This window comes from Myotis daubentonii, chromosome X (assembly GCF_963259705.1).
Source record: "Myotis daubentonii chromosome X, mMyoDau2.1, whole genome shotgun sequence".
NCBI lineage: Eukaryota > Metazoa > Chordata > Mammalia > Chiroptera > Vespertilionidae > Myotis > Myotis daubentonii.
Genome location: NC_081861.1, coordinates 124143808 through 124167775, shown reverse-complemented (window position 1 = coordinate 124167775; position 23968 = coordinate 124143808). Strand labels below are relative to the sequence as shown.

At 46.3% G+C, this 23968-nt stretch overlaps 1 protein-coding gene across 5 annotated transcripts in view; it reads right to left on the bottom strand.

Annotated features, from left to right (window-relative positions):
- Nucleotides 1-283: 283 nt before the first annotated feature.
- Nucleotides 284-23968, bottom strand: part of PCYT1B (phosphate cytidylyltransferase 1B, choline) — a 93351-nt gene continuing 69666 nt past the window's right edge. For 4 of the 5 annotated variants that reach the window (XM_059678575.1, XM_059678577.1, XM_059678574.1 and 1 more), the window contains 2 exons: nucleotides 22374-22562; nucleotides 284-3991 (listed from right to left, as the gene is read on the bottom strand). In XM_059678575.1, coding sequence (XP_059534558.1) covers nucleotides 3779-3991; nucleotides 22374-22562 — 402 coding nt within the window. In that variant the 3' untranslated portion in view covers nucleotides 284-3778. The remainder of the gene's footprint in view (nucleotides 3992-22373; nucleotides 22563-23968) is intronic. The other variant, XM_059678576.1, reaches the window with a different exon arrangement.

The window sequence follows — 23968 nt, the reverse complement described above, 5'->3', positions numbered from 1 at the left end:
AGACACTGAGGTCAGAGAAGTGGTTTGGCCAAGGCCAGCAAGCAAGTTGGCAGGGGAGCCTACAAGCCAAAGTCCCAACCAGGGTCCCCACATGACCTCGCCCCCAGGCGGGTCTGTTCATAACTAGCGTTTAAGTCAGGTGCGCCCCCTCTGGCAACTCCTTGACTCTGCCCAGTGCTGCCCAGCGCAGAGGCCTGGCTTTCAGTGCTGGGGACACAGCTGGGCAGAGCTGGACCAGCTGTGACGCCTGGATTTTTGCACACGTTTGAGAAACAAGCAAAAATGTAATTCTGTATCCCTTTATTTAGAAACAGGTGGGGAATGCTGTGTTCCGTTTGGGAGCAGGAGTGGACTGGGAGCAGGAGCGAAAGGGTTGGGGTAGGTTTGAGGGCTGATTCCAGTAGTTTGCATGATTCAGCACCAGAGCAAATGCTTGGGCATAAGGTCAGCCTTGAACCCACATAGTCATCGTCATCTTGTCTAATATGTACAGCATAGTCTACAGTATGTATGCTCCTTATGGCTTTGTCCCGGAACACATTGCTATGACGCAACAAAAATCTCAAGTCCAAGAGGAGAAGGTGCAAACGCTTTATGAGTTCATGGCCGAGACTGGTGCCAAACGGGTCCCCGAGGCACAGGAATGCCTCTGCTCTGTTGGGGTTCATCTGACTCAGCTGTGTTTTGCCCTAGGGTTCGGCTGGGTGCGCAGATGAGGCCTGAAGATGGAGAAAAAGCAAACCGGCGCTCTTTCTGTCCCTCCCTCCAGGGATGGCTGGACTGACAGGAACTACGGCCTAAGGCATGGAGCAAGATTGCAAGCCCGCAGCTGGGTCTCTTCTCCACCGAGCAGGTCAGAAGGTAGAACTTCAGTCTCGGGTTGATTCCCTTTACCTTTGTAAGGCCCTGGTACACGGGAGCTGGCTTCCCACAAACAGCCATTCGCGGTGACCCCGGCATTACAAGTCCCCCGTGTGTTTAGCTGGTGGAAGGGTGGACATCTGATTTCAGGGTTCCCAGGAGGAGGGTGTAGTGGCTAATGGAGAAGTCCTGACATGGGGAGGCAAGGGGGCTGGGGTACCCACACCCCCCATGGGTACCTGCTGACTTTGGGTGTCCATGAAAAAAAGCCTACTTTCTCCACCTGTTAGCGGGGGTGTAACACTTGACAGTGAGTGGAGAGGAACTACTCTCTCATCCTCACCCTCCTTCACTGAACCTGTCCCCTTCCACAACCCCAAGTGGTGTGCTCTTGTCCTCCATCCGAAGCATCCTTCCCTTTCCAGAGCAAAAGAATCCTTCCTTGCCCTGACCGGTTTGGCTCGGTGGATAGAGCGTCGGCCTGCGGACTGAAGGGTCCCGGGTTCAATTCCAGTCAAGGGCATGTACCTTGGTTGCAGGCACATCCCCAGTACGGGGTGTGCAGGAGGCAGCTGATAGATGTTTCTCTCTCATCGATGTTTCTAACTCTCTATCCCTCTCCCTTCCTCTCTGTAAAAAATCAATAAAATATATTTTTTAAAAAAGAATCCTTCCTTACTTTGGGTCATTTCTGCTGACCTCCTCAAGCTTGCATCATGCTTTGGACATCCCTCACTGCAGTCCCGGCTCACTGGTGGCCATTGCTGTTGACTGACTGGCCCAAACAGAACCACCCCTTCTCGTCCTGGGAAGGGGAGAGGCTGAAAGAAACTGATGGCCGCAAAGCATCAACTGTTAGATTTCAGAATCCCCATCCCCCATCCCTTCTCAGTAGTCTTGTCACCTTAGGTGTTGCTAGCGGTCAGGAGAGGGACATTCGTTGAGATTTAGAACCCACTTGGGGATCATTTTGGCCCATCTCTGGAATATCTCAAGCATGGGGCATTTCCCATAATTGGCAGCTATGATGGCACTGAATCTGAGTCACGTAAGTGGCACCTGTCTGTAGGGGATATGAGGCCTGCAAACTTCTAATCAGCCCGATACATCAATCCCACACTATGTGCTCCAGAGAAGGATTCGGGTAAAAGTGGGTCTATCTGCCCTGGGCCTCTCTCCAGGCACCTCTTTTTTCTTCCCCTGTTTCTCACCACCTTGTCTCGCCTCGCTCGTCTTCTCTTCCTGGCTGTGAGTGTCGCCCAACTGAAGCAGTAAGCACGCGTGCCTAGTTTGCCCTGAGTGCATCACTGAAGAGAGAGACCTCCTCGGTCTCTAGGCCTTGACTGCAAAAAGGAAATTTCTCCCCCCAGGCCATGGTCCTGACAGCTCTCTGTCCCACATGAGCACTCGACAGAGTTCTTGGGGGAAAGGCCAAGAACAAGGAGGTTTCAAGCCAGCTTAGCTTCATGGTAAGCAGGGAGGTAGTTCAACCCCAACACAAGGGGGAAAGACATCCACCTTCCTTCACTGCTTGCCCCCCTTGTCACCCACAAAGCCAGTCCCCAAGGCCTCTGCAGAGGGGTGTTTGTGTCACAAGATGCTGGGCTCTGCCTGCCAGTTGCTGATTCAGGCCTCTGTCTCTGGCTTTACTGGGAGAGCCTGGCAATGCCTTTTCTACCCCAGCATGCAGTTCTACGCCTGGACTCTACCTGCTCACTTCCTCTCTGGGATGTGGGGATAGTGACTTCAAATAACTCAGCAGGAATGCTTAGGGTCGGCACCCTGTTTGGCAAACCTAGGGCCAGGGGTGAGTATAATACTCCCTGGATCACTGCAATGCTGAGCTCAGAACTTAGGTTCCCACAGTGCTCCGTGAAACTCTTTCAGAGCCTCCCTTCACTCCAAACTCTGATGGGAAGCCAGGAGACCAGCACCTGGATTTCCTGGCTGGTCCAGACATTTCTACAGGGCCCCAGGATGAACTGCTGTCGAAGTGCCCAAGTCACAAGGGAACCAGAGGGGCCTGGAGACTGAGGATTTCACCGGGGTTGTGAGAGTGAGAGCAGGAGAGGAGTCTGTTCTCGGGTTGTATATGGTCTGCACCCTGGATGGCATGTTTGAGAACAGACACATGCAGGTAGCACCCCCTATTGGTATACTATGTAGTTTGGTACATCAAACTGTTACTTGAGGTCCATGAAACGGCTAACTGGTCAGAAATGGGGAAAGCCAAGGCAGAGCAGCTCCACTGGCCTTTCCGAGACAGTGTTGTTCTTTATTGCATTTCCCACAGATGATGGTGACAGGGAAAAGCAATGAAGTCAAAGCAATGGTGCGAAAGTACCACCAGGAGCACATCAGGCCGGCCGTGGCGCTCTCATTTCTGGGACAGGAAAGAACAGATGCATTACAACGCTGGGTCTCAGTGGCTGAACTGAGAAGGTTGGCATTTGCCTTGGACACAACTGTCTCTATTGGGGACAGGTGAATTCTGGCAGAGCTGCGGTGGCAGGGGGCAACGTGCAGGGCCCTTAAGAACCGGAAGTAGCGGGTTGAGGGAACAGCCGCTTCCACACGTGGTGCACTTGGTGGGGGTAGGTGTAAAGACCAAAGCAGGATGCACCCCATGGCTGCAAGTCTCTCGGGGTGCTCTGCATCGTTCCTTAGCAAGGTTAAAGTACAGCAATTCTACATGATGCTAATGAAGTTTATAGGTTGTCCAGCTGGAAACCTCCATGCAGGGTCCAGGTGTTGGGCTGAGTGGAGACTGAAGTCTCCAGACCTTCCCAGGTTCTCCCTGCTAAGCTGTAGCTCCTGCAACTCTTAACCTTTCATACACCCACCAACCAGGCATTCCCAGTGTCCCCGCCCTCCTCCCCAGCCTGTGTGGTGTGGCTCCTGTGTCCGTCAGCAGCCTTTACTTTTCATCCTCATCCCCCTCGCTCAAGCTGCTGATGGAGGCTGAGGCAGCTTTGGGCGAGGAGGGGGGTGAGGTTTTGACTGGGAGCCAGGAGAAGGTGGGCGACGGGGAGCGGGAAGGGGACCGGCTCCTGGTGGGGCTGTTCACAGGGCTCTGCTTAGGGGACAGGGCCTGAAGCATCCGGCTACTTCTCTCCTGGAACATCTGCTTCTGCAGAGAAATTAGAGAGAAAGCATCTGTTAGTTACCTGAGATCACAGCGAAACAGCAAGGAAAGGCAGGAAGGAGAGCCCCCCAAACGTCTGCGCCCCCACATGGACTTGTACTCCAGGCCATGTTGGCCAAGACTCTCTAGGGAGGAGCTGCATGAAACTCAGGACCACGGAGCTGCTGACACATAAGGGCACCACCACTGCTGGTGCCTGGCACTGTCTCCTGCGTGCCCTCTTCTCCTCCATCTACAAAATCTGAGTGGCTGTTATTTGCCAGGCGAACAGCAATGTCCTGGATCCCGGAAGGGTAGCAGGAAAGAAAACCCAAAATCTCTGTCCTCGTGGTTATTGTATAAGGAGGCATCACACACACAAAATCAACATAAGATGAAGGATGTCAGACGGAACCATCGTCTGAGAAAAAGAAATGGACAGAGGAAGGAAATAAAAAAAGAGGGATGTGAGCATGGAGACAAGTGGGGTGCAGTTGCAAATGGGGTGCTCAGGGGACGCCCCCCCCCGAGAAAGTGCTATTTGAACAAAGACCTGAAAGAGATGAGGGAGGAGGCCACATGCAGGGAAATTAGGAGGAAGTACAGTCCAGACAGAGAACCCCGAGAAGGGAGCATAGAGTTCACGTTCAAGAAGGAGCAAGGAGGCCATGGTGGCTGGAGTGGAGTCACATGGCTGAGGAGGGGCATGGAAAGAAGGGCATGAGGGCGAGGTCGCCAGAAAAGTCCCAGCGAAGTGTGCTATGTAGGGTCTTGGTGGCCATGTGAGAATTTCAGCCTTTATGCTGAAGAAAAGAGAAACCTCTGGAGAGTGCCTTTACCTCTGCAGTTCTTAGCAAAAGAGTAACAAACTGCCCAGCCGGCGTGGCTCACATCGACCTATGAACCAGGAGGTCACAGTTTAATTCCCGTTCAGGGCACATACCTGAGTTGTGGGCTCGATCCCCAGTGTGGGGCATGCAGGAGGCAGCCGATCAACGATTCTCTCCCATCATTGATGTTTCTATCTCCCTCTCCACCTCCCTTCCTCTCTGACATACGTAAAAATATATTTAAAAAAATAATAATAACAAACTGACTTTGGGTTTAAGAAGACCACTCTGCAGTGCTGGGAGCAGACCACAGTAAAGCAAGGGCAGGGGCAGGGAGAAGAGCCGGGAGCTGCTGCAAGGAGAATCTGAGACTGCGATGGTGCCTTGGACCAGAGTGATGACCAGGAGCTTGGCTGGAGTCCGGGAACGTTCTTTTTTATTGATTTAGAGATGGAGAGAGAGAGACAGAAACATCAATGATGAGAGAGAATCACTGATTGGCTGCTCCTGCACACCCCCTACTGGGATCGAGCCCGCAACCCAGGCATGTGCCCTTGACTGGAATCGAACCTGGGATTCTTTAGTCCGCAGGCCGACGCTCTCTCCACTGAGCCAAACCAGCCAGAGCCCGGTATGTTCTTTTCCCATGGTATTATTAAGGTGTCCTTTACTTAAAGTAACACCTTTTAGCATGCAGTTCTGTGAGTTTCGATAAATGCCTATAGTTGTGTGATCACCACCACAAACAAATTCTAGGAATGTCCCATCAGCCCTCAGTTCCCTCAGGACCCTTCTCTAGTCAACCCCTCCTCAGCCTCTGGCAACAGATCTGGCTTCTGTTCTGCAGTTTTGAAATATCACTGAAATGGAAGTGTGCAGTATGTGGTCTGGCTACATGTTGAGGGCAGAACCAGCAGGACTCGAGACAGATGGGCGGTGGGGCGTGGGAGGAAGAGGCATCAAGTGACTCCGGTTTCCAGCCTGTGAAACTGGAAAGCCGGCGATGCCATTTGTTGGTGCGGGGTGGGTGAGGGATGAGGAGTGGGGAGCGGGGGAGGCTGTGGGGGTGCGGGAGGTTTGGATGGTAAGATGGGTTTTCCAGTCTGGGACCTCAGGTGCCTGCTGCCTGGTGCTTTTGGAACTGAGCCCTCCCCTGACACTGACTTTCTGGGGAGCCCCTGCGTGCCAGGCCGCCCGGAGCTGCCCATGATCTAACCTTCTGCGCTTTGCCTGCAGCACACGCCCCCCAACCCCAACACACATGCCCTTGACCGGAATTGAACCTGGGACCTTTCAGTCTGCAGGCCGACGCTCTATCCACTGAGCCAAACTGGCTAGGGCTCCTACTAGGTTATTTTAGACTTTGCTTGTTGTGTGAGTGATTCATTTTACAAACCACTACTGAACCTCTGGGACCAGGGGCTGCACAGGAGGTGGTCCTGTCTGAGCTGGGACTTCGGTGATGCACAGGAAGCGGGGTTAGGCATGGAGGGGGCCCGTGGGCTGCTGGAGGGCTCACTGGCCAAGCAGAGGGAGCTAAGTGGAAAGTACTCAATACGATTGCTTGGCGTGGCCAGAAGCCTGAGTGTATGTGCGTGTGTGAGTGCACGTGGAGCACCAGGAGGAGGTGGGATTTCCCCCCCCCCCCCAAAAAAAAGCCCCTGGAAGATTTTAGTCAAGGGAGGGGTATGATCAGATTGGTGTTTTAGAAATATCTTTGGGTGTGAGCATAAAAGGAAGGAAAGAAACCATACAGGAAAGGAACTAATGTTTGGCTGTAGTAAAATTTCTGAACCTCCAAAAAGCCACCGTGAAATAGATAAAAAGCAAAAGAAAAAACTGGAATTTTTTTGCACCATTTAACTGCAAATTATGAATCTTAGTATAGAAAGAAAGCTTAAACATAAAAAAGAAGGTAAAAACTTTCCCAGAAAAATGAGCATATGGCATATACAGGCAATTCACAGAAGACTTAAAAATGAACTGTAAAAAAGGTTCGGCATCACGAGTAAACAAACAAATGCAAAATGACTGAAGTGAGATTTCTTTTTATATATCAGACTTAAAGATTTTTTGAGCCTCCCAACTTAAATCAATTGTTTCCCAGATGTAGTTGACAGATGGCGCTTCGGAAGCTTAAGGCATACAGTTCTGTGTTGTAGCATCTTTGGGGGTTAGCATGCTCTGGCTTCTTCATCATGTTCTTACGTGTAATTCCTACAACTCTTTCTCTTGTGGTTACTGTGAGGCTTACATAGAATATCTTAACATTATAACACCCTGTTTTGAACTTTATGCTTTCACTTCTCCTCCTCACATTTTAGGTTATTGATGTTATCGTTAACATATTTTTATTGTGTAAACAATAGCAGGTTATTGCATTTCTGGTTATTTTTACCACATTTGTTTTCTTACTTTTAAATTCGAGTTGTAACTGAGTGATGTATCACCACTACCACATTACAGAATCTAAATTTGACTAAATATTTATTGTTACTAGTGAGCTTTATTCTACTTTCTCTTTTTTGGGGGGGGGGGTTGAGGGAGATGGAGGGGAGGATTCAGGGTTGTAATTTAAAATTGTTTACATTTTGTTTTTATCTATGGAGATCTCAAAAACTGTGACTGCCCAATCGGCATGGCTCAGTGGTTGAGCGTCAACCTATGAACTAGTAGATCACGGTTTGATTCCCAGTCAGGATACATGCCTGGATTGTGGGCTCGATCTCCAGTGTGGGGCATGCAGGAGGCATCCAATCAATGATTTTCTCTCATCATTAATGTTTCTCTCCCTCTCCCTTCCTCTCTGAAGTATATATATTTTAAATTGTGGCTGAGGTCTATAACTTTAAGTTTGTAATCTAGGCTTATATGATACTAGAGGCCCAGTGCACGAAATTCGTGCATGTGTAGGGTCCCTAGGCCTGGCCGGAGATCAGGGCCAATCAGGGCCTTCCAGCTGCTGGCCAAACCTTCCTTCCCTCATTCCACACTGCCCCCTGGTGGTCAGCACATGTCATAGCGAGCAATCGAACTCCTGGTTGAACTCCCAAGGGGACACTTTGCATAATATATATATATATATATATATATATATATATATAGAGAGAGAGAGAGAGAGAGAGAGAGAGAGAGAGAGAGATTACCTAACTAATAGTCACTAGTGACACACCTGAGAAACTCAGGCCACACAAAACCTAGCCTAGAGACTTGGATGACATTGTAGCCCATCCAACTCACTAATAAATCCTTAAAGCTTTAACCCTTCCCTCTTCCACCCGCACCCTCCCCCCCACCCCAATTTATAATGCCCTCTTTCTAAGAGAAGGATGGTGGAATTACTTTGCCTTGGAATGAATGGTATAAAGATGTACCTTCTCATATGAGTAATACTGATTTATCTCTATCCCTGGTCACTTCCTACCTAACAGTCTGCATCTCATTACTATTGCAGCAGTTTTGGCTCCCAAGAATAACCCTCTAAGGAGGATGATATGTATACCAGTGAGTCTAATACCAGGGCGTTCATTCATATTTTTATCAGCATATAACAGTTAAGTCATCCTTGAGTGTACTGTACTCCCCCCGCCCCCATCCTCCCCTCTGGCAACCATTAGCTTATGTTTTTTTAAATTTTAATTTTTTTATTGATTTCAGAGAAGAAGGAAGGGAGAGGGAGAGAGAGATAGACATATCAATGATGAGAGAGATTCATTGATTGGCTGCCTCCTTCACACCCCCTACTGGGGATTGAGCCCACAACCTGGGCATATGCCCTGACCGGGAATTTAACCGTGACCTCCTGGTTCATAGGCTGACGCTCAACCACTGAGCCACGCCGGCCAGGCAACTTGTTCTTTATGGGTCGGTTTCTGTTTTATTGCTTTTAGATTCCACAAATAAGTGAGATCATACAGTATTTATCTTTCTCTAACTTATTTCACCCAGCAAATGTGGCAGCAGGACAGGCCCTAGGGCCTGCATGGTTTTTGTTTGGGAACCTGAACCAGGCAAGACTGCACTGAATTCCATGACTAGATGGGGCCATGGATTTTGTTGTGTAGATGGGGAGAGACGTGGGCAGTGCCCTCTGTTGAAGTGCCACTGTAGGCAGGGCTGTTGGATGGGCTATGCAGCTTCCTGTGTGTCTGATTAGGTTCCCTCTTGGGTAGGCTAAAGGCTGTGTTCAGAAATAGGCAGAACTATGAGTCAGTTTCCCTGCCTGCGCACAGTGGGAGAGCCAGCTCCGAAGCCAGAACAGTTCTACCTGGTGGACTCTGGTCCAGTGTTGCTGGGCTACACAGATTTCTAGGTGTTATGGCCAGACTCTGATCAGGCCGGGCCAGGAATGACTCAGGTCCCTTGCCTGGAAGAGGCAGACCAGGCTCCAGGGTAATAAAAGCCTCTGAGTATCCAACTTGGAGCACCCTACACCCTGCTGAGTTGCCTGTTCACACTACACTCTGATTTGGCTCTGCAGATGAGCAAATATCCTGGCTTGGACTCCTACTTGGGTGGTATAGGCAGGACCTTGGTCTGCCAAGATCAGAGGGGTGATTGTTTCAAACCCCTCCCCCTTTTCTGTAACATGAGATTCTCTGTGGGCAAGCACTACTGATCCCCCTGTGGGGCGAGACTGGAGTGGTGGCTCCCAAGAAGTGACTACAGTGATGGGGGAGCTGGATGTCCACCCTGGGATCTCTTTTCCCACTGAAGGAACCATAGGCTCAGGGAGACCTCTTGGTATGGTGCTGCGCCAGCCTGGGGGAGGGGCAGTTGGTTAGCACACAGTCACTCCTCTACCCCTTCTAATGTGATCTGTCTGGGTCTCTGGTACAGGGGATGCTTCAGCCTGACCCATGTGTTCTAGGCTCCTCCCAGGGGTGTCTTGCCCACAAATAGTTGTTAGTTCTTCTTGTGTGTGTGGGGGGGGGGGAGCAAAATAAATAACCACTATGTTGTCATCTTGGTGATGTCACTATCCTAAGATTTTTAAAAATTTGCAATGGCTAGTGTTGGTGAGAGTTTAGTAACAAGACCACATGCATGTTACTGCTAGTGGAAGGGTAAAATAGAACCGCTGTGAGGGGTAATTTGGAAATAGGTACAAATACTTTTTTCCTGAAATCATCAGAGATGTAAGTAAATGTTTATTGTATACATGGATATTCAGTGCAGTGTCATAACAGACAAAACTGAAAATGCCCTAAATAGATGAGAGAAATCTTGCACAACTGAGAGGCTATATTAAGCAGCTGATGAAAATCAAGTCCTTAAAGAATATTTAATCATGTGAGAAAATGTTCATGAGCTGTTACAAAGTAAAAATGATTTTTACAACATGATCTGCATGATCCCAATTTTGTAAAAGGTTATATGAACAGGGGTGGGGGTGGCAAAAGTAAGTTTGCAGATGTTCATATGGAAAATAATATAATAATTAATATTAGAATAAACTATGTCTTCTATACTCACAACTATAAACCTACCATCTCATTACCATTAATATTTTTGTGGTACTGCCCCAATCTTTTTCCTGTCTATATGAACTACACCCTATACATGTAGATGGGAAAAAGATTGGGGCAATACCCCGAAAATATTAATGGTAAGAACTCTGGGTGATGAGAGACTGCAGGTAACTTTCGTCTCTTTGTTAAATTATTCTCAATTGGTACATTTATTTAAAAAATATAGCCTAATGGGCCTGTGCTTAAATATTGCTCCTAATCATAAGGAGCTCTTCAACAAATATGCTCTAGAAAGAAGCAAAAAGGTCACCAGCAATGACCGAGACAGGACCACTATAGATGGAATTCCCTTATATATCATTAAAACTTGCTAGAAAATGGAGTTTGACATTATTTAAAACTAGAGGCCTGGTGCATGAATTTGTGCATGGGTGGCGTCCGTCAACCTGGCCAGCGATCGGGGCTGATGGGGGCCCTTCTTGCCCAGTCCCAATTGGGCTGATCGGGGCTGGCCACGGGGAGGGACCACAGGAGGTTGACTGGCTGCGGGAGGTTGGCAGTGGGAGCATGCTGACCACCGGGGGGCAGCTCCTGCATTGAGCATCTGTCCCCTGGTGGTCAGTGTGCATCATAGCGACTGGTTGACCAATCGTTCAGTTGACTGGTCATAATGGTTGCTTAGACTTTTATATATATATAGATTATACCAACATTTGTGGCAGCTGAATGTCACAGGCATTTTAGTCTCCTTTTATTCTTTATTTTCAAATAGTTCTATAATGAACACATATTTTATCATCATAAAAAAAGCAATAACTGTAGGGAGAAAGAGAGAAGACAGAGGCAAGATTAGGCTGAAGGGCATTGCTATAATGACATGAAAAAATGTTAAGACCTCAGGTACATCATCAGTTCCCCTGCACTGATTTTCCTTTTATTTTTTTATATATTTTTATTGATTTCAGGAAGGACGGGAGAGGGAGAGAGAGATAGAAACATTAATGATGAGAGTCATTAATTGGCTGCCAACACGCCTCCTACTGGGGATCAAGCCTACAACCCGGGTATGTGACCTGACTGGAATCGAACCTGGGGCCATTCAGTCCACAGGCCGATGCTCTATCCACTGAGCCAAACCAGCTAGGGCTAGCCCATTACTTTTTAGAATCTCAAATCTCCTCTAGCAGATATAATAGAGATGCTTGATGATCGCTAAGATCCTTTCCAGATGTAAGACTCCACAATTCTACAAATACACCAATTATTCACCTTCCATTAAAGGTACTGGTAACTCCGCCAAAAGACCCAACTCCTCTCAAAATTAAACAAAAAAAAAATGCTATAGATGAAGCCCATTTATAAGACAAAAATCAAATACCAAAAGGAGAGGGTGGCCTATTATTAACAGCAACATTTAAAAAAAATCCTTGAACTTCTAGCATGCACTTTAAAATATGTGTTTTTATTACTGTAATCTTTAAGTGTATTTTTAGTGGCAGCCATTAGCCCTCCTGCTGTTAATGGATTATCAGCATTTCCATTAGAAGCCCACTTTCTAGGGAAATCTACGACTTGTCTATTACGGTTTGACTTAAGCTCATAACTGAGAATATTCTGCCTAAGGAGATGAAATCACTTGAATCCTTAATGATAAACAATGGTGTCGCACTTCATAAAATGTGATATCCTTGCAAAAGAACTCTGGGTCTCGATTTGCAAGCTGTCTGATCTGTTACTGGTGCCTTTTGAAGGGTGGTTCCCCTACAAAGAAGCTGAATTGAATCAGGTCAGGAGACAGTTTGTAATGAGCTTCCTGGGAAGAAAAGCACTTTAGAAATATAACAAATAATGAAGACCTGGCATGGCATTTTCAAAGAAAAAAGGTATTTTAATTCAGTCTTTTACTGTATCAAGAGGTTTCCATTTATAAAGATTTCTCCCAAGAAAATAATACCATTTATAGTCCTGTCCATATGAAAGTATTTTTCCCCTCCTACAAAGTTTTCCCTTTTAAGAAATTCTTAACATCCACCAAGGCACTAAATGTCATCACAGATGTCTTTAAAGATTTCAGTATTTCAGATATATTCTGACATATCTGCCCAAAAAGAAGCAAAAAATATCCTAGTTATCCTATCTGGTTTGGACCTTTGGGAAACAACAGAACTCAAGGAGAGAGTTTCAGTTGTGGATAAACAACTAAGGCTTATAGTATCTGATACCTGCCTGCCAGGCACTGTTAAAGGGCTGTATGTATAAAACAACTTATTCCTGCCCGGCCTGTGTGGCTCAGTGGTTAAGCGTCGACCTGTGAGCCAGGAAGTCATGGTTCAATTCCCAGTCAGGGCACATGCCAGGGTTGCACATGCCCGGGTTGTGGGCTTGATCCCCAGTGTGGGGCGTGCAGGAGGCAGCCAATCAGTGATTCTCATCATTGATGTTTCTCTCTCTCTCTCTCTCTCTCTCTCTCTCTTCCTTCCTCTCTGAAATCAATAAAAATATTTTTTTAAAAATAATTTCATCCTCCCGACACCCCTGGTAGGTGACTGAGAGGCAAGGGAATTTACCCAAGGCTACCCAGCCAGGAAGTGAGCCCCTTGTCATGATCAGTGCTATGTAATCAGCCACTTACATAGTAAGAAGCTTCCCATGATTATTCATGTTTTACTTATGCATTTGTTGGAAGACAATTTTTAAAACCACTGTCAAAAAGACTCAAATGGGGTATCTAATTCAAATCCACAAACTAAAATTTACATTTCTTTTCTGAAGATAAAAACAGTCTTAAAAATTAGCAGTGCCACTAGAATGCCTATTATAAAAATATTAAAAATCAAGTACTAGTGAGGATAGAGGGAAATTAGAACCCTGTGTATTATGGTGAGAATGTAAAATGGTGCAGCCACTGTGGAAAACAGCATGGCAGTTCTTAAAACAAAACAAAGCAAAACAAAAACAACAACACAAAAACCTAGAATTACCACATGATATAGCAATTCCACTTAATTGAAAGCAGGGACTTAAGCAGATATTTGTATATCCATGTGTATATCAGTACTATTCACAATAGCCAAAAGGTGGACACAATTCAGAAGTCTACCAATGAATGGAGGGATAAACAAAATGTGGTAGATACAAATAATATCCCATTATATATGTCTACACACACACACACACACACACACACACACACACACGGATTTGTTTTTTGTTTTTGTTTTTGTTTTGCTAGCATGGTATATTTTCATGATAGAAGTTGAAAAGAAACATTTTGTTTATTACAAAGTATTATGGAGGGTTTTCCTGACATGAAAAGTCTGAAAATTGAGCATTCATTCTCTCAACAAATATTTCCTGATAGCACACTATGTATGGTTCAGGTATTAATCTCAGCCTTAAGGATACAGGAGTAAACAATAGAGGGGAAAAAAAGTCTATGCTCACATTTATTTTTTTAATTGAAGCATAATTGACATATTTTAGTTTCGGGTGTATAACATGATTCAATATTTGTATATATTGTGAAATGATCCACAATAAGACTCGTTAACATCCATCACCACACATAGTTACACAATTTTGTGATGAGAGCTGTTATGATCTACTCTCTTAGCAACTTTTAAGTATGCAGTACAGTATTACATACAGTCACCATGCTGTACATTGCATCCCCAAGGCTTACTTACTTTATAAGTGGAAACTTGTACCTTTGATTCCCTTCACTCACTTTACCCACCCCTCCACCCCCTGCATCTAGCAACCACCAATGGACCTCCCATCATATAAATCTGTTTTTTCTAAAACACAATGTCAGCCTTTTCTTTTTTTTAAAGGTAATCTCATATGTCAGATGGCAAAGGCCTGTTTGGTTGGCCGACTGATTAAATTGAGGCAGAGGGAGTTTGTGGTCCAGGATGAACTAGAAATTTGCACTTGGCTTAAGGTCATTGTCTCCTGGTGCTCCAAGGAAAGGGTCTACATTCACATGGTAAAATAGAATAGACCCACTTTCACTTCAAACCGGAAATGATTCTCTGTGTTCAGTCAATGAAGAAATATAGTGGCAGATCATTCAAAATAATACATGTTTTTAAAAAAACAGCACATGTGGTTGGGGCACTAATGTTTAAATAGAATGTGTCTGCTCTGGATTCAGATATTTCAAACAAAAAACAACTTTCACTAGGAAGGCCCTACAGCAAAACCTAACTGTGAAAGCTGATTCAGCCTACCTCAGTCCTGGCTACTTGCCACTTAATACCTCAGAAGTGAATGGTGTTGCCTCCACCATGGCAACAAAGCTTCAAAATTTAACTTCTTTAAAGCCCCTCCCTTGATAGTGTCTTTCAAAGAGACACCCCCTCACTTTGTCGCTCTGCTTGGGTTACAGGCTGTCTTTTGAGAATGTCAAGAGGTTACAAGAATCAAGCACATACAGTCATGTATCACTTAACGACAAGGATGCATTCTGAGAAATGTCATAGGCAATTTCATCATTGTGTAGACATCATAGAGTGCACTTACACAAACCTAGATGGTGTAGCCTACTACACCTAGGCCCTATGGGATAGCCCAGGGGTGGGGAACCGTTTTTCTGCCAAGGGCCATTGGATATTTATAACATCATTTGCGGGCCACACAAAATTATCAACTTAAAAATGAGCCTGCTCTATTTGGTCAAACATTTAATTAACTCACCCCTAATGCCTTGGCAGGGCCAGGCCAAATGATTTCTCAGGCCTTATACGGCCCGCGCGCTGTACGTTCCCCACCCCTGGTATAGCTTATTTCTCCTAGGCTACAGGCCAGTACAGCACATTACGACAAAACACCACAGTAAATCGAGTTCAAGATGAAATAGTGTAATCAAAAGACCCAGTAGACATGAGATGTATGAAGCTGCTGCTGGTGTAACACAGCATATGTCTATAATAAATTTTATAAATAGAACAACTATAAACTACTGACAAAACTGTAGTATAGCAAATATATAAACCAGTAACATAGTCCTGTCAAGTATGATGTACTGTACTTAATTGTATGTGCTATGCTTTTTTTATTAATATATTTTTTATTGATTAAGATATTACATATGTGTCCTTGTCCCCACGTTACCCTCTACCCCCCCCCATGCCCCCTTCCCCCCCGTTGTCCGTGTCCATTGGTTAAGCCTATATGCCTGCATGTAAGTCCTTTGGTTGATCTTTCCCCCTTACCCCCACCCTCCCCTACCCTCCCTCCAAAGCCCAACAGTCCAATCAATGCCTCTCCGTCTCTGGATCAGTCCTTGTTCATCAGTTTATGTTGTTCATTATATTCCACAAATGAGTGAGATCATGTGGTATTTATCTGCTCTCCAGTTCCATCCATGCTGTGGCAAATGGTAAGAGTTCCTTTTTCTTCTTCCTCTTCTTAAAGAATCCCTTTCAGCATTTCATATAATGCTGGTTTGGTGGTGATGAACTCCTTTAGCTTTTTCTTATCCGTGAAGCTCTTTACCTGACCTTCTATTATGAATGATAGCTTTGCTGGATAAAGTAATCTTGGTTGCAGGTTCTTGCTATTCATCACTTTGAATATTTCTTGCCACTCTCTTCTGGCCTGCATGGTTTCTGTTGAGAAATCAGCTGACAGTCGTATGGGTACTCCCTTGTAGGTAACTGACTGTCTTTCTCTTGCTGCTTTTAAGATTCTCTCTTTGTCTTTTGCTCTTGGCATTTTAGTTATGATGTGTCTTGGGGTGGTCCTCTTTGGATTCCTTTTGTTTGGGGTTCTCTGCGCTTCCTGGACTTGTAAATCTATTTCTTTCACCAGGTAGGGGAAGTTTTCTGTCATTATTTCTTCAAATAGGTTTTCAATATCTTGCCCTCTCTCTTCTTCTGGTACCCCTATAATTCTGATGTTTGTATGCTTGAAGTTGTCCCAGAGGCTCCTTACACTATCTTCATATTTTTGGACTCTCTTTTCTTTTTTCTTTTTCGGTTGGGTATTTTTTGTTTCTTTGTATTTCAAATCTTTGACTTGATTCTTGGGATCCTCTTGTCTGCTGTTGGATCTCTGTAAATTATTCTTTATTTCAGTCAGTGTATGCTTAATTTCTAGTTGGTCCTTTTTCATGTCCTCCATGGTCTCACTATACTTATTGAGGGACTCATTAAATTTATCGGCGGTTTCCATAAAATTCTTGAAAAACCTTATAAACGTGGCCTTGAACCCTATATCCAGTCATTTGCTTTCCTCCATTTCTGCCATTTGTGACCTGTTTCTTTGTCTCCGCATTTTGGCTGCTTCCCTGTGTTGATAGAGTGGCTTTGTGTGCCAGGTGTCCTGTAGGGCCCAGTAGTTCAGCCTCCCCAGTTACCTGAGGTGGACACTCTTGGTGTACCCCCTTGTGGGCTTTGTGCACAGTCTTGTTGTAGCTATGCCTTGCTTGTTGTAGGATCACTGGGAGGAATTGACCTCCAGGCCAATTGGCTGTGAGAATCAGCTGTGTCTATGGTGGGAGAACTTCTGTGCTGGAGACACCCTTCTGGGGCAAGACTTGCTTCAGTGGGGCTTTGGTGCTCACTGAGACTGCACCCTGAGTGTGTCCCTTATGGATCTGAGGAGTTGTGATCTGGATGGTCCCCCTCTGACCACTGGGTACAGTGGCTCTTGGATCTAAGGAGGTGCTAATTTAGCCTCTGCCTGAGGTTACACAGCAGGAACTACGAAGAGAACTGCAGATTCCCCTTCCTTTTTTTTGGAGTTTGGAAGTGCCCTGATGCTGCTCAGCTGTGTAGCAATGCAAGCCGCTGTGGGGCCTTGGGCCTTCTCTTGGAAGTTCTGGGTCTGTCTGGCCCAGCTGCAGTTAGGTAATTACAGGTTGCAAATGGCCGGGGCATTCATATGCAAAAGCCTCTGCCGCAGCCTGGGCGGGGCGGGGTCTCAAGGAATCAAAGGGTGGAGCAGGCAGCTATGGCGGAGCCTCAGCCCCGCCCTAAGGAGTTGCGAGTCCCAGTGTCCCGGCAATGGCTGCAAGCACCTCTGAGGGAAAGGCGCCCTCAAGCTGGCCCGCTGCCAGACAGACCAGTTTCTCCCCGTATGAGTTCTGGGTCCCCAGAGACTTCCCGGAACTGGAATTCAGAGCCGTTGGGAGCTTGTGTCTCCCTTGGGATTCAAAAAGACACCCGCGTCCTCAGGTGCCAGACCCTTTCTGCGCGCGCGGGCCCCCGTACCTCTGCACTCCACCTCCGCAGCTCCTCTGGCTCTCAGTGTGCTTTTCTTTCCTTCTAGTTGTAGAATTTACACTCAGCCAGCCTTCCTGAAGTTCTGGATGATGTCCATTTTGTGTTTTTGATGTAATTTTCAATTGTTGTGGGAGGCAGCAATTTCCCGGTGTTTATCTATGCTGCCATCTTAGTTTCTCCCTGTACGTGCTATGCTTTAATGGGACTGGCAGCACCGTAGGTTTGTTTATACTAGCACTGCCACAAACTCATGAGTAGTGTGTTATACTACAACTAGAAGCCTGGTGCACAAATTCGTGCATGGGTGGGGTCCCTCGGCCTGGCCAGTGATCGGGGCCAATCTGGGCCATCTCACCCAGTCCCAATGGGGTCCGATCGGGGCCTGCCGGCTCAGGGGAGGGACTGTGAGAGGTTGGCTGGCCTCAGGAAGTTGGCCATAAGAACACACTGACCACCAGGGGCAGCTTCTGCATTGAGCATCTGCCCCCTGGTGGTCAGTGCATGTCATAGTGACCGGTTGTTCGGTTGTTTGGTTGCTTAGGCTTTTATATATATAAACTAGAGGCCCAGTGCACAAAAATTTGTGCACTCGGGGGAGGGAGGGGGGGGTTCCTCAGCCCGGCCGGTGCCCTCTCGCAGTCTGGGACCCCTTGGGAGATAACACCCTGCTGGCTTAGGCCTGCTTCTGGGTGGCAGAGGGCAGGCCCAACCCCCAGGTGCAGCCCCTGGTCGGGCTCAGAGCAGGGCTGATTGGGGAGTTGGGGCGCCGCCCCCTGTCATGCACTGAGCAAGGCGGATTGGGAGGTTGCGATGCCACCCTCAGTCATGCTCAGGGTAGGGCTGATTGGGGGATTGGGGCACCGCCCCCTGTCACACTCAAGGCAGGGTCGATGGGGAGGTTGCGGCGCCACCCCCTGTCACGCACAGAGCAGGGCCAATCCGGGGTTTGGGGCGCTGCCCCCTGTCACGCACAGAGCAGGGCGGATCAGGGGGTTGGTACACCGCCCTCTATCACCCACAGAGCAGGGCCGATCAGGGGGTTGGGGTGCCTCCACTGTCACACTTAGGGCAGGGCCGATGGGGAGGTTATGGCTCTACCCCATCACACACAGAGCAGGGCCCATGGGGGTGGGGGGGTTGGGGCGCCACCCTCTATCACCCACAGAACAGGGCCGATCAGGGGATTGGGGCACTGCCACTCTCACACTCAGGGCAGGGCCGATGGGGAGGTTATGGCTCTACCCTGTCACACACAGAGCAGGGCCGATCAGGGGGTTGGGGCGCCACACCCTGTCACACACAGAGCCGCAGGGCGATCAGGGGGTTGGGGAGCTCCCCCGTATCAAGCACAGAGCAGGGCTGATCAGGAGCCTGGGGTGCCTTCCCCTGTCATGAACAGAGCAGGGCCGATAGGGAGGTTGTGGCCCCACCCCCTGTCACACACAGAGCCACAGGGTGATCAGGGGGTTTGGGCGCTGCCCCCTGTCACGCTGATCCCGGTGCCGGGAGGCCTCTCGGCTCCGCTGATCCCGGTGGTGGGAGGCATATTACCCTTTTCCTATATAGGATAGAGGCCTGGTGCATGGGTGGGGCTGGCTGGTTTGCCCTGAAGGGTGTCCTGGATCAGGGTGGGGGTCCCCACTGGGGTGCCTGGCCAGCCTGGGTGAGGGGATGATGGCTATTTGCAGCTGGTCACACACCCTTCAGATGGGGATCCTCACTGGGGTGCTTGGCCAGCCTGGGTGAGGGGATGATGGCTGTTTGCAGCTGGTCACACACCCTTCAGGGTAGGGGTCCCCACTGGGGTGCCTGGCCAGTCTCGGTGAGGGGCAGAAGGCTGTTTTCAGGCTGATGGGTGACTGAAGCTCCCAACTGCTCCTTTTTTTCTTTTTTTTTTCTTTTTTTATTCTGGGCATGCTTTAGCTCTGAGGCTCCAGCTCTTAGGCCTCCGCAGGTGAAAGCAGGTATCTGGTTTGTTTCGGTTCTATAATCGAAACTCTATATCAACTCCAGCTCTGAGATCCCGGCTCACTGAAAGCAGGTTTCTGGGGTTTTGTTTAGCTTCTATATTTGTAACTATGTTTCAAACTGCAAGTTCAGAGGCCGGCAAGGCAGGCGGGGAACGTTGGAGTCCTCCATCACTGAAGCAAGCAAGCCTCCTGTTAGTTTCAAGCTGCCTGGTTGCCGGCTGCCATCTTGGCTGGCAGTTAATTTGCATATCTTGCTGATTAGCCAATGGGAAGGGTAGCGGTCGTACGCCAATTACCATCTTTCTCTTTTATTAGATAGGATGGCTATGACATCACTAGGTGATAGGAATTTTTCAGCTTCATTATAATCTTATGAGACCACCATCATATATGTGGTCCAACTTTGACTGAAACATCTTTATGTGGTGCGTGACTATACTTAAATAAATAGGGTGGTGGGTGATGAGATTGAAAAATGATATCTTGGGCTCTGATAATCCACCAATGAGACAATAAATGGGAATAGATAGTCTATTCTAGTGATTGAGAAGCTGATTGCTTGCTCAAATTGTGGTAGCCATCTGCCAAGATGGCCCCACCACCTCCTGGTATTCATATCCTTGTGATTGTCCTCCCCAAATATACCAGGATTAGTCTGTGAGGGCCAATCAAACCATGTCTGCCTGCTAAATTTGATCCATCAAAGATCAAGTTGGAACCAAGCTTTGTATCCAGAACTATATCTATTTGTATATATTAATCATATAGAGCAATATAGATCGATGTAAATATGAAAGATTTGAGCCATACCATATCCTTTGCAAATGCCGGAAGGCTCTATGAATTTTGTAACTTAAATCCTTCTATTTTCTGCCTTTTCAAGTTTGGGTTATTTGTATCAGTACTGTATTTTCAGATAATGTGGGTCCTCTATTTTAAGAAATGAGTTCCAGTCCTAAATTCACAAATAAAGAATTATTATAGTAATAGCATATTCATGAAAAGCAAATTACTTATCTTGGCGTTTAACATCCTTGTAACTATTCCTGTACTTTTAATGTCAACAGAAAAAAAGTAATGTCTAAGTCTGGCTGATACAGTAAATTAATGTTAATAACAGTTTTGACACTAATAGCAAGTGTTAAAAAGAAAAACCTCCCGTCTCTAAGCTGGGTTTCATTTCTTAAAAATCACCTCAGCTCGCTGTCACCAGACCCCCCACCCCAGAATAATTTCAGCTACTATTCACCTTCATTGGGAGCCTGAAACGACTAGGGTCTACTACACAGTTTCTATGAAGTGATATTCCTTCCCTGCCTTTGCTCACTCCATATGGAGAAAACACCCACCCCCTTGAGTTACAACACCAGAGCTTCTCAGCAGACACATTTCTGAGTCCCTATAAGCACATGAATACCTACATGGTTTCATTAACAAACCACTAGCTATTTCTTCAGCATTTGAAGATTAGTTGTGAAACTGAGAACCATTAAATTACACACCAGATTAATAGGGAACTTCAGACTTTATGTTATAGAGACCACAGAACACCAGAGAACAGGGTCTGCACTTTGTCCTCATGTTGGTCCCCAGTACTGTGCACACACAAGGACATTCATACTGTCCCATGAATTCAACTGACCTGAGCGAAAATGTTAACATGCCCGAGGGAGAAGGAAAAGGAACCCAGCCCCTGGCTCCTCCACTCTTGCCATCTCTTTCTAGCCGTCAACAAGGGTTAAAGCAGCCCCTTGCAGACTCAACCAACAGGACATGGATGGCCTGCGATATCCCCCCTCTCTATAATCACTTAGAAACCACTAGGCTTTCAGCAAAGTGTCTCTTCCCATTTCTCAAACGTTGTTCTTTTTCTATTACTAATTGAGTGTTTTACTTTTAGATAATCCTCTAATGAACCAGCTCAAATGAGCAGAGAGGCAGGAGTGACAACCCATCAATAAAATAATTAAAGCGAAGTGGATTTTGTTAGAGACTTCTCATGTCATAATAGGAAATCTAGGCTACTTAAAATCAGGGAAATTAAATGGAATCATTTATTTTTGTTTTAAAAGGAAGTTAGCTGTAAAAGTATCTCTTTCAAAGAACCCTCATTAACTCTGCTGACAATGTTGGTTATTTACTCTGGAAGGGCACATACAATAGAAAATACCAAGGGAGTTCAAGGTGGTTTCCAGAATTTTCTTTTCCCTTCTCATATATTTCATTCAGAATTTTCTGTAGAATTTAGGCAAGAGACCCTTGACAGTTTCTGTTTTAAGATTCAGATTGTGGCATCAGTTCCCAAAGACTTCTGTGCAACATATACATGCTATGGAAAAAACAGGAGGGGAAAAAAGAAGAAACAGGGAAATCAGGGCATGATGGGTATAGTTGCAGGGCCAAATCCTACCTCTTCTCTCTTCCAACCAATGAAAGAGGCGAGTTTCTGGTAACAAAATCTGACCAAGGCAGCTGTTTCATTCACACCCTCCTCCCCTGGTTGATCCAAGAGCCAGTTAGCCTTGTCTTACAAGTTCCATGATGCCACTGACTCAGTTCACCTTTATCGTCAAGCTTTGTATCATCTCCCACTGAGAACCTGAGATGAGCTACAGAACCAACCTCTGCAGTAATTACATTCAATGACTACCAAATGGCTTTAAGCTCTGGACAAGAGCTGGCTTTGGGTACTATTGGGTACTATATTGAGGGGTAAAGCAGGAACTAAATAGGGAAGTGACATGAACTTGAAGTCACTCAGGCTGACTGATGCCCAAAGTGGAGGCCACATATTGGACTGAGATAAGGGACACCCTTGACAGTTATGTGAAAAAGAAGATACACTGAAAACACCCGTCATCATGGGGCCAAGTGAAATAATTACATACCCATGCTCCATCTGGCCCAAACAGTTCTAAGAAGTTGCCAATGAATTCCCTTGACTTCTCTTCCCACTTTTGAATTAGATCATGACTCTTTTCTTCCACTTTGTTAACAAATTCCTTCGATCTTTCCTCCACATTCTTAACCTTTTCTTTCATCTTGTCTACCTGGTTTTGAAAGCGGTATTTCTTCTCCTGGTCAAAAAGTAGAGGAGGGGAAAAATGGATTTATCGGAGAGGGCATGAGAGAGGTCAGTCATTCACATTAATGGTTTTATTTTCTTTCAACTTGTGTTCTTAATCTGAAGAGTCCGGATGTTACTATTTCCCAAGAGCTGGATTGATGGGAAGGTACATCTCTTATTAGAAAAGTCACTTGTCACCCTGGCCAGTTTGGTTCAGTGGATAGAGCATTGGCCTGAAGACTGAGGGGTCCCGGGTTAGATTCTAGTCAAGGGCATGTACCTTGGTTGCAGGGTCCTCCCTGGCCCAGGCCCTAATGGGGGCACGTGCAAGAGGCAACCAATCAATGTGTTTCTCTCACATGGATATTTCTCTCTGTCTTTCCCTCTCTCTAAAAATCAATGGGAAAATATCCTCAGTTAAGAATTGAAAAAAAAGACAGAAAAAGAAAAGGCACTTATCATTAGTCTTGTTGGATATGTACAAGTGAAGTACAACTGGTTTTAACAGTCTCTTTTTTGTAAATGTCTTAGTTGAATTCGATTATATAAGAGAATAACCAAAAAATAAATATTTGCTCTTTATTATGGGTAGATATTGGGCAAATATTCACCCCCCCCCCCCAATTCTGCTGGGACTTAGCCAAAAGGCTAAATGTACATAGAATGGCCCCTCAGAGGCTTCCTGAATCTTCTGTTTCACTGAGACATTGTTAAAACCAATATGGGTTGAAAAAGTGGGTCATTTGCTGGGCCTTAGAAATCCACGTGTTATGCTAAACTTTTCATTGTAATGGTATTTTCCATGAAGCTAATTGAACTACATTGCTTTCCTTGGTGGTGAAGAAATCTTTTATCCTGATAGCTTCTTTTTACTGGGGCTTTGTTTTTCTTATAGCTTTTATGCAGCAGTGCTAATATCTGTATGCCTGGAAGGCATTGTATGTTAAGGCAAGTCACGTGGCACCTCTAAGCCTCAATTTCCTCATCTGTGAAATGGGATCATTATCCCTACCCTAGAGGGTAGCTGCAACAATTAGATAAACTAATGCAAGAATGTGCTTTGGCACAGCCTGGCATTTAGTAAAAGCTCAGTGTGTGTTATCTGTTTCATTGCTACTAAGCGGCCTAGGCATTTAATCCTGTTACCTGATGACAGTGGTATGAAAACCATGAAAATAACATGAGACAGAGGGTCCTCCCCTCCATGAAATCATCATACATTTTCTCCTAAATAGGTAATAAGCTTTATCATTTTTCTTCACTACACGGGACTGCAGTTCATTTCAGATTTCAGATTTTCTCAAGGCACCTGGACGATTGCAAAACTGGGTCAGGATTCCCTGATTTAGACTTTCCAAACTTCACTGCAGCCTCAGGGTGGGGTGTGAGCTATATGTGCTGCCACTCAGCTTTTTT